This window comes from Lonchura striata, chromosome 6 (genome assembly GCF_046129695.1).
Source record: "Lonchura striata isolate bLonStr1 chromosome 6, bLonStr1.mat, whole genome shotgun sequence".
NCBI classification, from domain to species: Eukaryota; Metazoa; Chordata; class Aves; order Passeriformes; family Estrildidae; genus Lonchura; species Lonchura striata.
This window is the reverse complement of record NC_134608.1, coordinates 63,740,214-63,756,042: the sequence shown is the minus strand read 5'-3', so window position 1 is coordinate 63,756,042 and position 15,829 is coordinate 63,740,214. Positions and strand designations below refer to the sequence as shown.

Genomic DNA, 15,829 nt, shown 5'->3' with positions numbered 1-15,829 from the left:
CCCTGGGCTCAGCACACGCTGCACTCTGCTCCTGCTGCTCCTGTCACCCTTCTTGTTCCTGCCCCCGACACCTCATCTCATCAGTCTCCAAAGCTGCCTAAGGCCTGGATTGTGCCATCCATCCCTGCAGGATGCTGGCATTTGTCCTGAGGAAGGTACGGTGCCATTCCATGGAGGTGGATCCCCCCAGCTGCCCGGGTGGGCTGGAGTTCTGGGGGGATGGGGTGGGACGGGGTGGAGGAGGGGGAGGTATGTATGGTAGAAGGGGTGCAGTTGGAACTTCCTCAGGCTTTTTATTTTTCTTTTTCCCTCCCTGGGTGCTTAAGGCAAAATATTTTGCTCTTGTTTCCCCCACTATCCAGAGAGCAGCAAACTTGCTCTCTTCAATATCAAAAGGTTCTCTAGAGTTTACATAAATGTTTAATGCCTGGTAAATCCAGACCTTGAAGTTTCCAAACAGTGGCCAAAATAAATTATCACTACAGATTTGTTTTCCTCCCCATTCTTTTATACAATAATGTATCATTTTTGCCCTAGCCTTCCCTTTCCTTGAAGGATATTCATCCCAAGATTTTATCATTAGACCTAACAGACTGTCAGGGGGTATCTGGGGAAGCGTTACCAGGGTCCCCGTCCCCATAGAAGCAGAGGGCTTGCTTTTCCTCTGTCCCATCTCCCAGGACACCTTCAGGCACACACACACTCGCGGCCCCTGTTGGTGCCCAGCCCCTCGCGGGCTCTGCAAACCGCACTACTCAGAGCTCTGCCCGTGCCTCGTCCTACAAGGACGTCTCATGAGTTATGTCCTGGGATCCCAGCCCAACCCAGCGGATCCCCACTTTTATACTCACGCTGTCCTGCGTCTTCGCCCGGCTTCGTGCACAAAGATTACGGGGTTACCGGTATCCCTTGTGCTCAATACCGAATTTGGGTTCGTCGGTAAGGGTCTGGGAAGGAAAAGCCTGCACCAGGGCCGCTGCAGAGGCAGCGGGGCGCCTCCCTGATTAGGAATTCCCACCTGTTCGCCCTTATCCAAGTCACGGCACCAAATTTGTTACGGACAAATTCAACTGGGGAGGCTAATTACAGATAAATCAATTAACAAGAATTAATTAAGCAAGTGGTATTAAGCAAAAGAACAGCGCTGGGCTGCCAGGGAGCCTCTGCTCTGCCACGGAGCACCTTCCCCCTTTGACCTTTTTGTTTTTATACGTCCCTTTTTTATTTCCAGTTGACGTATTTTCTCTTGATGCACTCTGTGCTGGTGCAATTGCTTGCTGGGGGTCTTTTTTTCTGCCTTGGTGGTCATAGGAATGAAGGCTCCTCATCTTCCTTGCAGATTGTCCTTGGCCTAAAAGTTAACTTGTATATAATTAGTTACACAGTCTTCTATGCTAGTTGCATTCCCTACTCAGTTCAAATTCTTGTCTCCTTTAACACTCATTTTGATGAACAACGACCTTTTTATTTATTACACCCACTCTCTCCCACTGCCCCCCAGCGTGTCCATCTCTCTGCTGCCCTCGAGCTCCCGGCCCGGCCCCGGCCGCCTGCTCCCATCCAGCTGAGGTGGTTCCAGGGCCAGCAGGAGCTCTCTGTGGTGGCCACCGACGTGGTCCCCAACGGGGACTGGACCCACCAGCTCCTGGTGCTGCTGGAAACCCCAACCCAGGGTGGGCTCACCTCAGTCTGGAACACCCTGTGAGCCAGAACTGAGGTACGGGGGAGGAACTGGGGGTGCTGGGAGAGCCACTGGGATGTGCTGGGAGCACCTGGGAGGGAGATGGAGAGAGCCTGGTTTCAACTGGGAGAGGAGGTTATAGGTTTGGAAGGGCTAAGAAGGGGTTTGAAGGATACTGGGGAGGATGGGATGGGGTTCTGAGGGTCCTGGTGGGCACTGGGAAGAGACTGGGAGAGGATTTGGGGGTCCTGGGGCAGTGGGGGTGACTGTAAGGAGGCTGTGGGATCCTGAGAGGGACAGGAGGGGCTTTGGTGGGTCCTGGGGAGGTCAGGAAGGGATCAAGAGGAAGGTTTCTGGGGATCCTAAGTGGGCTGGGAGTGACCTGGAGGGTGCTTGGAGGGGCCTGGGTGTCTGTGAGAGTTTTTGGGAGATCCTGACCCCTGCGGACCACCCAGAGATGCTGCTGGATGCTGCCGCAGCAAGATGCTGACAGGAACTGGAGACTCCTGAGTTGGGTTCTGTCTTCCTGGCACTGGGGATCGGGTTCTACCTGTGCAAGAGAGTCTGGGGGGTCCCGTGAGTCATGTCCCCCCTCCTCTGGAATGTGTGTGCTACGCTGGGCCCCCAGCCCGGTGTCACCCCCTTTTCTCTGCCCACAGAGCTCCTGAGCCACTGGCGGCCGCAGCCCATCCCCGTGGCCTCGGGCCTTGCCGGGACGCCCCGCTCTATCCCCACGCTGATTTTGGGGGGATTGAGTGTCCCCCAGCCCTGCTGTCACTCTGCCCCTGCCCCCTGCTCCCAGTGTTCCCAGTAAAGCTTCCCAGTTAAACCCAGCCCAGTTCATGGGGGCACTGGGGAGGGACTTGGGGGGACCCCACGGCGGGGCCGGCCCTGGGCAGGGAGGGCGGGTCCAGGTGGGGAACACTGCCTGCTGCGGGTCTGCCCGGCAACTGGTGAGTCATCAGCCCCGCTCGCTCTCATTGGCTGACTCTTCTCCACCGCGTTCTCTCATTGGCTGAGGAGAGGCCCGGCAGTGCAGAGAAGGAACGGGAGAGATCCCGCCCCGAGCACCGGCACGGGGACAACAGACCCGGCCTGGGCACAGGGAGGGAATTTATTACCAACCAAACCACGGCAGCACCAGGAGAAGGGAAAGAAATCCCTCCAGCACCTTCCCCCACCCAACGGGGATCACCCACAACAGGGTTATCCACCATGGAGAGACGGGGACATCCCAGTTTAGACCAAAGCCAATTTTATTGAGTGTACCAGGTGTTTACACAGGGATTGACTTGTATGGTGCTTATAGAGGGCTCTGTTTTTAGTAACAATTTCCCATTGGTTACACATTCTTGGTGACATCCAGTAACCTGGGAACATTTATCTTATCACAAAGTCTCACACCATTTTTTCTGGTCACTTCTTGCCCAGGGAGACTGAAACTGTGTCTGTGTCTCCCACAGTTTCTGCTCAGTCAGGCCTCAGATATCGGGCCCCTTTATCAGCTCCATTACTTTACTCTCTGTTTTATTCCCCATACGGGGGCACCAGGGCTCTGCCCAATGTGGGTCACTGGGGATCATCCAGCCCAGATCTTCCCATGGGGAATGGAGCTGCAGCAGCACACCAAGCTCTTCCCTCAATCTCTTCCCTCACTCCAAGCTCTTCCCTCACTCTCTTTCCTCACTCATGGCACTCACAGGGCTTCCTTTAGTGGTGCCTCCGTTGGTGTCTGATCAAGATTGAGCTCTGTGAGAAGCTCTTCCCACACTTCCCACACTCGTAGGGCCTCTCCCCGGTGTGGATGTGCCGGTGCCTGATGAGGTGGGAGTTGTGCTTGAATCCCCTCCCGCAGTCGGGGCAGCGGAAGGGCCTCTCCTCTGTGTGAATCCGCTCATGTAGGAGGACACTGGAGCTGGTCTGAAACCTCTTCCCACACTGGGGACACTCGTAGGGCCTCTCCCCAGTGTGGATGAGCTGGTGTGATCTCAGGGCAGAGCTCCACCCAAAGCTCTTCCCACATTCCAAGCACTCAAAGGGCCGTACCCCAGTGTGGATCACCTGGTGCTGGATCAGGCCAGACCTGTCTTTGAAGCTCTTCCCACACTTCCCACATTCGTAGGGCCTCTCTCCGGTGTGGATGTGCCGGTGCACAGTGAGATTGGAGTTGCGGTTGAAGCCCTTCCCGCAGTCGGGGCAGCGGTAGGGCCTCTCCTCTGTGTGAATCTGCTCATGTCTGAGGAGATGGGAGCTGGTCTGAAACCTCTTCCCACACTCCCCACACTCGTAGGGCCTCTCCCCAGTGTGGATCCTCTGGTGCTGGATCAGGTGGGAGCTCCACCTGAAACCCTTCCCACATTCCAAGCACTTGTGGGGCTTCTCCCTGCCACGAGGCTTCTCCACCAGCTCCGAGCTCCGCCTGGATCTCCGCCCGCCTTCCTGGCTCAGGGGGCTCTTTCCTCCCCGCAGCTCCCTGGGCTGGGTTTGCAGCTCCTCTTCCTGCAGCATCTCCGGGGCTTTTCCTCCTCCTCCATCCAGCCACACCCTGGGAATGACAAATCCTGGTTTGGGGAAAAACAAGAGAAGAGCACCTTGGACTGGAGGTTCCTCCTTGCCCAAGTTGATCTCAGGAAGTCATTGGGAATCTTGTGTCCGTAAGAACCTCCATAACACCAAGATTCAGCCCAAAAATTCCACAAACTACCAAGACACAGACCAAAAACTCCCCAAACATCACAAGTCAGCAAATCCTTCTCCAAAACATAAAGATTCAGCTGCCACATAAAACCAAAGCACCAACATTTAGCCCAAGAAAGCTCAGAAACACCAAGATTCACCCCCTGAAAATCGTGGATACCCCTCCACAGTCACCTGCTGCATGTGCGGGGAGCAGCACTCCTGGGGCTGGGGGGAGGCTGCAGACACAGGGAGGGGTGGAACCTTCTGCTGCTTCCTCTTTCTGCTCCTCCTCCTCCTCCTGTGTCTCTGCTCTTCCTCACACTCCTCTTCCTCCTGCTATTCCTCCTTCTCCTGCACAATCCCACCCTCTCCTGCCACCTGCACCATTTTACCATTTTGTTCCTCAAGCCTGCTTCTCCTTCCCTTCTCCTCCTGCCCCCAGGCCCTGCACCCACTGCCGGCTCCCTCTTCCCCCCAGCCCCACAGCATCCCAGCGCAGGGGCAGGGATGGAGCTGGGGCAGGTCGGGCTGGGGCAGCGCTGGGCTCTCGGCCGCTCCCGCCCGCACTCGGTCCCCACTGCAGCCGCTCCCGCCAGGACAGCGCGGGGGGGCCCGGCCTTGGCGCTGCCCCACTCCCACCTCCCCAAATTCCCCTCGCGGGGGCCATGGGGTCGAAGGGGGTTGGTCCAGGTAGGGAATGCTCAGAGGGCAAGGTACCTGTACTTAAGGAGGTGACAGGAGAAGCCAACGGTTTCAGAAAATGTCATCAGTTGATGACACAGACTGCTGCTCAGCCAAGGTCCTGCTCAATTAATGAACTTCCAGAGGAACAACAAAGACTTAACAGAGCCAGGAATATCGTTTACTATACAAAAGTGGGGAGCATATTACGGTGGGTATGTAGTAGGTGGATTGGGAAGTCTGTACCTCTCAAGTGCTTCAGGCAATGGGGAAAGCAGAGGGAGATGTGGCCAGAATTAGGATGAAAACGAAGCTGTGTCCTCCAATAATTAGGAAGATCCCATGGGGAATGTCCCATGGCCACTCCCATTTTTAGGAATGAAATTACTTTTACAGACACCTCTGTCTGCTTTGTGGACAGAATCCTCTGCTGATGTCAATTTTCCCGCACACCCTGGGGCTCATCCCCAATTCCTTCCACCCTCCAGGGCGGCAGGCAGGGAGTGCAGCTGAAGGTGCCTCACCCACTTTGGGTGATCGGCTCCCTTGGCTGGCGGCAGCACCGGGGATTGATTGGGGACCCAGGAGTGACCAGGAGACAGACGAGTGACACATCAGGGCCATCTGGGAAGAGTCAGCAGGGAGAGAGCACTGAAAATCTCATCAGTGAGTGCCCTGGGATCCTCAGGGAGTGAACATGGCAGGGCACCTATGGAGGGGAGAAAAGGGAAAGCCAGGGAGGGTCCTGGCCAAAGGGATGATGATCCCAAAATGTCTCTGAAGGGTCCCTTGGGAGAATGTTGAGGTAGTTTGCATATTTCCCCAGAGGTAATTAAGGACATGGACACCCCGTGGGGGAATGAGGGAAGTGGAGAAGGGATTTGTACAACAAGGGATGGATGGTGTTGATGTGCTGGGAAGGGATCGGGTGAAGGGGAGTGTGCAGCAATATGGTTCAGGCAAGAAGCAGCAGGAGGAATCTGTGTAGTAAGAAAAAGGATGATGGCAAAGAGGACGAACAGAAAAATACTCAGGATTGGTTTGTTTTCCAGCACCGTTTTTTCCTCAGAATTTATCATCTGATACTTTTAATTCGCAGGAGAGGAAAAGCAGGAGGTCAGGATGCCAGGGGTTTCTCTGCGGTGGCAGCGGCAGCACCGGGCGCAGAGGTGCGGCACCGGGAGCACGGGCTGGGGCCTGTGGGGAGCTGCGGGGCCGGGCCGGGGCTGTGGGGCAGCCGGGGCTCAGCGCCGGGCGCTGCCTGACCCCACCAGCCCCGGGCAGGGCCGGCAGTGGCCCCCGGCCCCCAGGAGGCTGCGGGACGCCCCGGCCGCTGCCCGGCCCCGGGGAGCTGCCGGCCCTGCCCGCCGGGGGGGCCGCCTTTGGACACTGCGGCAGGACAGGCACCGGCTCTGCCACACGGGCTGGGCAGGGACCCTGAGCACAACGGGGAACACAAAGGAACAGCTGGGAAATGCAGAGTGCACATGGAAGGATCAGGATTTGCTGTTCAGGATTTGCTTTGGGTCCCTGCAGAAAGGAAAGGTTTTGCAGAAAGCTCAGCAGCTCTCAGAGGATGAGCACCCACAGGCAGTGACCGGGGCTGCAGGAGTGGCAGAAGAAGCCCTGCAGCACTTGGGCACAAAGGCACAGCAGCTGAAGGCAAGAAGGGATGAGCAAAAGGCCAAGCTGAAGGCAAAGGCCACGGCAGAGTTCCCACAGCCCTGAGGGATCAACCCCAGGGCCCAAGGGGGCCCCAGCACCCAGGGCATGACGGGGTCGGCCACAAGCACCTGGCAGAGGCATTGCCCTCCTGGCCAGGGCAGAGCCCACCCAAACAGCCCCTGGGAAGGAGTCAGGGCTCCAGCTGCAGCCCACAAGGACACTGCAAGCACAGACAGCAGCACCCTCAGCAGGAGCAAGTCCACCCCTGCATGGACATGGATTGTCAGGGCTCTCTGAGCTCCCATCCCACCGGGGACCCACCACACTGGAGCCCTGGAGAACATTCAGGCTGGGTCTGCATCCAGAGGAGGCCTCTCCTGATGGACACAGGGGCCTCTCCCTCCACTCTGAATCTTACACCTAAGCGGGACAACTGCTAAAAATGTCTTTGAGTATTCAGGGGAGAAGTAGGAAAGAGGAGTGGCTTTATTCAACCACTTATAGCATATGTGGGAAAGGGTTTGAAATGGAAGAATTTTTACTTGCTCCTAATTGTGACTATAGTTTACAGGGAAGGGATTTGATCGCTAAACTGGGAATGCAAATTAACATTATAAAAGCTGACACAGAGGCTAGTTCTGTTGTACCTTTGTGTCATATGTCTGGCAAGGCCTGTGCTGAAGTGAACCCAGAAGTGTGGGCAGCCTCAGGGAAATGGGGAAAATTAGATATGGAGCCTCTTCAAAGTACTTTGAAGCAACCAGCACAAGTGTTGTCTAGAAGCAACACCCTATTCCAAGGGAGGGAAGAATGAAAAATGCATATTATATGATTGGCTCATTGCAAATATTAAAATGAATCCTATATGTGTTATGTTGGAAAGTTATGCTCTAGTAATCTCTTTTAAGTAGTGCTGTATTAATCTCTTTTAAGTAGTGTGCTACATACAGTTTTTAGCCTATAGCATGAGATTAAAATAGAAACTATGTGACATAAGATACTTTCTGTAACTAGCTCAAGCAATGGAAAAGATAATCAAGAAATTCTTTGCATTATTGAGGCTGGATAGAGATCACAGCAACAGACAATTGGAACCCCAGAAAAGAATCATTGCCTCCTTTCCAGAAAAGCTCAGACTTCCAGGAACCAAGAAGGCTGATTTACAACATGGGGGGGAATCTAAAATTAAGCAGAAACACCCTGGTTTGAAAGGAATGATTGAATCATGTATGAGATATATGAATATGCAATAGGCCATTGCTTTTAAGGGGTAGTCCTTTATAAGCAAGGTGTGCTATTTGGTGGAGTGCCAGGCAACCAGACTCCATAATTGTTTACATTTATTGTCTCTTATTGTCCTAATTTTTATGACTATTTTCTTACTAATAAAGTTCTAAAATTTTAACAAAAGTGAATGGTGTTTTTCACAGGAAGGAAGGGGAATTAGACAAAGTGCAGGACAAACCCACAGAGCTGTGTGTGCTTGTAAGAGCCTGGCACTGAAATGCCCTGAGCAGGAAGGCTTCAATAGCTTCTGGTAACACCATGTCAGCTAAAAGGGGGCAAAATCAATTCTGACTTCTTCAGCAACCACTGGATCACTTATTAAGGTATTTCTAAAAGAAATAATTCCAATAAAAGGGATTGTGGAAGAAATAGAATCAGACAGTAGAACTCATTTTACAGGAAAAATCCTTCAGGGGGTTATTTCAGCTTTAGGAATACAATGGGACCTCCATAACCCCTGGGACCCCCAGAGCTCAGGCTGGGTACAAAGAATTAATAGGGAACTAAGGAAACACCTTTGGAAGCTGGGGATAAAAACCAGGATGCCATGGATACGGCTTTTGCCATTGGCTTGGGCAAGAAGAAGAGCCAGACCCAGGGCAGATATTCAATTCAATCTCCCATGGAATTGATCTTGGGAATTCCTTACCCTGGGAATTCTCCACCTAGTGCAGGGTGGAGATAAGGGATGCACATTTAAAGCAGTCTGTGGCCAGAATCCTGTCTCTGGTGCAATCTCTCCCCCAGGAAGCTGGGCTGGCACAGAGCCTGACTTGGCACTTTGCTGCTCCCAATGATATGTATGTTTGTTATAATTTGCACCAATGTAATATTGTTGTATTTGGTTAAGGGAAATATGATTTGACACGTATAATATTTTGTTATTGCAAAGCACACACGCCAGCACTGAGAACTGCCCCCCCCCCACATATTGGTTACACCAATACCGGCTTTCTTGGCCAAAGCCTCATTTACAATTTAACACATGTGGCTCGCCTGAAGATGGGGAGATGGGCTGCTCAGAAGGGCGATACTGGAATGCCTGGGCACTGATCATCCTGGTAACAACCCTAGATTGGGATTGCTGAACTCCTCCGGGCTGATACATCTGAAAGCCACGGCTCCATAACTCCATCAGAGGATCGAGGATCATCCACACCTGGACTTGGATTGTTCAACCTTGACTCAGAGAAAAGAACGTCATGAATATGTGGGACTTTGAATAGAAAAAAAAGGCAGATGGCTGAAATCCCAGCCTTGGGCAGAAAATTTCCTGTAAGAACTGCAGGGTCCAGGAGGGCGTGTGTGTGCCTAGGGTAGGGGAACCTCTGCCAAATGGCGTCCTTCCTGTCACACACCCAGTGCCGACCCCAGGCTCAGCACTGTCCTTCTCCTTGTGGCTGGCTCAGAGAGAATTTGATCCTAAATAAAATTTTCATTTTCATTTTTATTTGGATGGACAAATTTTCATTTATAACACCAACATCCAAGCAGGACATGGGCTCTGCCTAAGGAGTGCAAAGCAGCACCACTGGTGGCCAAGTGGTGTGGCCCATGCCAAGGGGCCCCGAGGCCAGAAACAGCCGCCAGCACAGCTGAACACGGGGGGACCCCTCAGCCTGGGCTCCAGGTCTCTGCAGCCCCGGAGATTTGCACTTCCCGCCTGCAGCAGGAGGATGGGAGGCCCCCCTGAGCCTGCACTGAAGGCAGCGCAGCAGCAGCCAGGGCTCCACAGCGGGGCAAGGCCCTGGGCCTGCCCACACCTCCTCTGCTGAAATCCTCGGCCTGGCCACCCTCCTTGGGCAGCTCCAGCCACCGGGGCCAGCCCTTGCTGCCACTGCTGCAGCTTCAGTGCTCGCTGGGCCTGCACTGCCACAGCTGCTGGGGACACACCAGGACAATTCCACTCTGGCTCTCACTCACACTCACACACTGCCCTGCCTGCCAGTGCATCCATGGAAAATAGACCAGCTCATAGACTTGAACATTGTTAACCTTTGATTTCTCTACTCAGGCTTGCTTTGCCTTGGCCTTGGGGAAAGAAATGTTAAAGGTTTTGTTAAGGGATGTTACACCACTCAGTGGAGATGAGTTTAACACCTCAACACACTGGGAATGGCCCAAAAGATACCCACAAAGACAACGACCAGCAGCAAAACATCAACCCCAGCAGCAAACAGCAACCAACACCTACCCCAGACACTGCCCCCGGCAGGGCTGCAGACACCTGGTCTGCAAAAGGCTGAGAAGGAAATCCAGCACTTCCCACCTCATTAACAGCACAAGCAAAGAAATCCGGGCCCAATAGGAAACCAAATACTAAAAACTGCACAACTTGAAACTACAGAACATTAAACCAATCGATTTAGAGTCGTTCAGACTGTATCAAGTTTGGGAAAAATCAACTAAAACCCATGTGTCATGCAATGATTTTCTCTGCACACCTGGGCTATGTGGGGATGGAATGATTTCTGTTGAACATCCTGGCCAGAATCAAGGAATGCCTTGACTCTAACACTAAACATATTGGTGGAGTTTTTCTTTTTCCTGCAGTTTCAGTGCAAAGTTTAGAGCCTTGGAGTATTTTTTGTATTACTCCTGTTTCTATGTTGCCAGTTAGGTTTGGGTCAGGGATGTGAGAATGAGTTTTTACTTTGAAGAGAAGTAGAAACAACTGAATTGCCTTGGAATTTTTTTGTGTATGCTTGTGCAGAGCTCTTAGAGATACCAAAATTTTGGTCCTGGCTTTTTAATACTCACCTTTAGGCTGCATTTTTGTGAAAAATGCGTATTTATGATTGGCTTTTTGCAAATGTTACCATGAATATTATATGTGTCATGTTAGAAAGTTATGCTGTATTAATTCCCTTACATATTGTGTTAAGTGTAGTTTTAGGTTACAACATAATGTTAAAATAGAGATTATGTATGTGGGGGGAGTTTTCTTTTTAGGAATGAGAAGCTCCCTTCGAAGAACACCTAAATCTTCCAAAGGAGAGGAATTTATGGCTTCTTATCAGGAGAAGCTAATTTCTTCAGGCCTTGCTCAGACTTGAAGGGGATTAAAGGGAACACTTGACATAAAACAGAGTTTCTTGTTTAGAACAGAATGTATGCATAACCATGAAGGATGTATGACTATGCAACAAGTGTCTTGGTTTAAGGGTGATTCCTTTGTTCACAAGTCAAGCTTTTCTTGACTTAGGGTCCGAGAGCATCTGGACGTCCGTAATTCTTTGCTCTTTTTGTCTTGTAATTGTCCTAACTCTAATTGTATTATTATTTTTATAACCATTTTCTTATTATTAAACTTTTAAAATTTTAAAAACCAAGTGATTAGAGTTTTTCAAAATTTTCAAAACGAGATGAGATTTAAAGGTGACCCTTTAACTCATAAACAATAAATAGATGATTTCAAGGAAAAAAAAAAAAAGCAGCAGATGGTGGGGGGGGTGCACAACTGAGGCTGCTGAAGGCTGCTGTGGAAGAGAAGCTGCATTCCAGGCACCCAGGAGGAGCTTCAGAAATGCAAATTAACACTGCTGGGGCAAACTGGGGACAATGTACCTGGCTCTTCTTGCCTGGGGCAGGAATTGGCTGATTCCCTCTGCCCCTCACCCCAAGCTCTGCCTGCTTGCACAGATGGAATCTGCACAGCTGAAGGCAGAGCCCATGCTGAGGATCTCTGACTCTGCAACAGAAATGGCTGAAGCTGCAAAGGGAAACAGCAAATGGAGAATGTTGGGAAAACTTCACTAAAATAAGGGGGGGATCATCCCTCTGCCCACTCCAACATCTGCTGTCACTGTCTGTGCTGTACAGGGTGTATCAGAGCACTGGGGGTTTTGCTAGAACAAGTTCAGGGAAATCAGTTGGAATTCAAGTATATGATGAAGGAGTAAGAAAAAAAATAGTCAATTGATGCAGCCCCAGCTTGAGGGAGCGCCCAAACATGGGGAAAAGATGAACGGCCACCAGAACAAATCCTACAACACCATGGACCAGCCCCTGGGAACCAAAATGATTTTGTGAAAAATGCATGTTATATGGCTCTGTGCAGATAGTTACTATATGTATTATGTTATATTGATAACTTGTGCTGTATTAATGAGATAAGTGGAAGATCATTTGTTCACTGTGATATGCTCGATTACCTTGGTTTGCATAAGAATGTACTGGTGTGTCTTTGAAATGCTTATTTGCTTACAAGGTGATAAGGAGGTTGAGATTAGAGTCCTGGGTATGTGTATCTGGTCTGCTTGCTGCATCTCAAAAGAAGAGACTTAGAAGCTATCACAACGACCAGACTCAGACTACATTTGGAGAGTCACGCCTGCAAAGAGAAGGGGGGGGATAAAAGGAAGGTTGGGACAGAACATTTTTGCGCGCCGTTGGTGGAGCAGGAGACTCCCCGGCCGCCCAGCGCTGTGCTTTGCCTGCCTTACTTGCTTGCTGTTTTAAATAAAATTGCTTTATTGAATTAAGACACTTCAAATTGCCGTGTCACAATTTATAACAATTTGGTGCCGTGACTCGGATGGAGAAGTAGATCAGTCGCTACGGGACGATCGGGAGGCGCCCCGCCCTTATGGCGGCCTGGCTGCCCCAGGCTTTCTGATCACTCTCCACCGACGAACCTAAATTGAGTAACGGGCAAAGGAGAACCGGTTACCCCTGTAATCTTTGTGCACGAAGAACCAGCGAAGACGCAGGACGCGTGAGTATAGGCCGGTTTCCCGCTCGGTTTGGGGTGGTTTTCCCGGAGTGCTGTGTGTGAGAGGTCTCGTGGAGACCAAGTGAGTGCGGACTCTGTATTAGTGCGTTTTCCATTCCCCGCGAGGGGCTGGGCCGCGAACCAGGGGAGCACGTGTGTGAGAAATTGAGTGCACTCCGGAAGATGGGACAGAGGAAAAGCAAGCCCTCTGGTCCCATGGGAGAGGGGACCCATGCTAAGCTTCCCCAGATTCCCAGGGATAGCCCCTTGGGTTTGATGATAATTAATTGGGATGCTTTCCCATCTAGAAAAGGGAAAGACAAAGTTAAAATGATACATTATTGTATGGAAGTGTGGGAGGGGAAACAAATTAGGGGAGACCATTTGTATTGGCCGGTATTCGGGTCCTTTGAGGACTGGATTTGTCAGGCTCTAAATATATATGTTAACTCAAAGGAAGCCTTTGATTCAGAAGAGAGCGAATATGCTTCCCTGTGGACAGTTGGGGAGACAAGGACAAAACTATTTGCCTTATCAGCCAGGAAAAAGAACAAGAAAAACAAGGAGGAAGATAATATGCCCCCCTACGTTCCTCCTCCATATATTCCTCCACTCCCACCCCCTGCTAGTCAAAATATATATCCCCAGCTGCCTGCGGACCCGGTTGGCCCCGGGGTCCCCACAGCTCCTTCAGACTCTGATGATGAGGCAGAGAGTGGAGGAACAAGGGAAAACAATCGTAGGGTAACTAGAAGTCAGACTAGGAAAAAGGAACAGGAATTGGGGATGTTTCCCCTAAGAGAACAAAGCATTGGTATGATCCCGAATCCCCAAGCGGGACAGGAAGGTCAGCCACCCCAAATAGCAGGGGTTGCCTATGTAACTGTGCCTTTAGACTCTGGGCAAGTCAGGGACTTTAAGAAGGAAATGGGACATTTGTTGGACGATCCTCTAGGAGTGGCAGAACGGTTGGACCAATTTTTGGGGCCCAATGTGTACACATGGGAGGAGTTACAGTCAATACTAAGGATTTTGTTCACGGCAGAGGAAAGGAGGATGATAAGGGAAACGGGTATGAGGATATGGGATGACGAACACCACCAAGGACCCTTAGCAGATATAAAGTGGCCCCTACAAAATCCCCAGTGGAATAACCAGGATCCCTTGCATCGCACTCACATGGGTGATTTGCGAAACATCATCATTCAGGGAATGAAACAATCAGTTCCGCGGGGGCAGAATGTGAAGAAGGCTTTTGGATTACAACAAAAAAAAGATGAGGATCCCACGGAATGGTTAGAGCGCTTAAGGAAAGCCTTCCGCTTGTATTCTGGGATAGACCCTGATACCCAGGAGGGAGAGGCGGTGTTGAAAATGCAGTTTGTGGCAAATGCATGGGTAGATATTAGGAGGAAACTAGAAAAGTTGGACGGATGGCAGACTAGAGGATTAGAGGAGCTCTTGAGGGAAGCGCAAAAGGTTTTTGTGAGAAGGGAGGATGAGAATTTCAAGAGACAGGCGAGGATTATGGCTGCAGTTGTGCGGGAAGGGCCTAACCCTAATTTCCGTGCAAGGAATGTAGAACAAAGGGAGAATCGGGAGCAGAGTTATATTTCTAGGGAAGGAAAAGAAAGAGGTCGTGAAATTGTCTGCTTCTACTGTGGAAAGAAGGGACATATGAAGAGGGGATGCAGACAACGGATAGTGGATGAGAAGGCCTTTAAGGAAGATTAGGGGTGTGAGGCCCCAGGCCAGCAGAGAAGCAGCAAGGTCCCTTCACTGCCAGCCCCAGAGGTGGCAGTGGGGTTGGAAATGTCAACCTGATGGAGCTTATGGTGTAAACCACCCTTGTTTGGACAGCTGCACTCTTGCATTACTCTCCAGTGCCAAAATTTCTGCTTCCACACACACTGCAGTGTAGCTGCTCAGCCTTTTCAAGATTTTGGGACATGCTGTGGAGCCTGTATGGGGTGAGATGCTGGCAGTGCTTTTACTTGCTTTTTATAATGGACCACATTATCTTGCCCTCCTTAAGAAGCCTTTTGCTTCTGCAGCTTCAGTTCTTAAATGCAAAAGTATTATTGTATTGTTATTGTCATTTAATTGTACATTTGTCACATAACTTACTGTTCAAACATGGTCCTACCTCCACCCTTTCAGGACACTTCCCACACTGCTGCTGCTACTGTCTGGGGGAACAGAAATTGAGGTTGGGAAGCCGCTTTTTGAAGTTCTTAGATTAGTCAATTCATTCTGAGCTCTGCTTAACTTGTTTTCTTAGGTACACAGTGAAGTAAGTATTGAGGTAAGTCTCCCTAGCAGGGAGCATGGTCCAGGGAAGTGTACTATAGAAAGAGCTCCCTTTCAATAACCAGTACTTTGATATCATCACTGGAAATCACTGTCTGCTAATGACAGATGATGGGGTTTTGTGCCTAGAGACATTGTAAACAACTGTTAGTTACAGCACAAATAACTTCTTCTAAGCAGTTCTTCCTTATTACTTTCAAAATACTGAAATTGCTATCAGCCAGAGCATTATGTCTATTTTAAGTAGGTCTGAGATTCAGGGAAACAATGTGTGCAAGAATAGTTTTCACAAGTAATTGCAGACATTGTCAGAACTGCATGTGTTGAAGCCTTGGTGCCTGCACTGGTAAAATCAGCCGGAGTGCAAAACATGACCTGAGTAATTCAGCTCATTTGCTTCTGAAAGGCAAAAAGCCCTTTCCTTTCAATGCATTTTGGATGTAAACACAGTTAATGAGCTTGTAACAACTTCTTAGTAAGGCTGTTCATTCGTTTGATACTTATTTTCTGCATTTAAGGGAAGACACTAAAAAAAAAAGTGTTCTTAATCAGAAACTGGTTGATCCTTTGTATGATCTTCAAATGCGGTCTCTGCTTTCCTGCTGTATGCTGTGAAACCTCGTGCATTTAAAAATGACAGCAGCCACATCAATGATGTTGTGGACTCCATCCTCTCCCCCTAAGCTGGAATAATGCCAGGACAATCTAAACTCAGAAGAGTGAATTCCTGCCTCAGCTTATACAAATTCAGCTTGGTGTGCAGTCATTTTATGAAATGTCTACTACAAAAACTATTCTTCCCCCTTGCATTT

General features: G+C 50.3%; 1 protein-coding gene across 1 annotated transcript in view; it reads right to left on the bottom strand.

The window, feature by feature from the left end:
- LOC144246546 (uncharacterized) overlaps positions 1-15,829 on the bottom strand; it is a 972,872-nt gene that overhangs the window by 709,631 nt on the left and 247,412 nt on the right. The window contains exon 5 of the mRNA XM_077784457.1: positions 3,471-4,051. Within this exon, the coding sequence (XP_077640583.1) occupies positions 3,471-4,051 (581 nt within the window). The remainder of the gene's footprint in view (positions 1-3,470; positions 4,052-15,829) is intronic.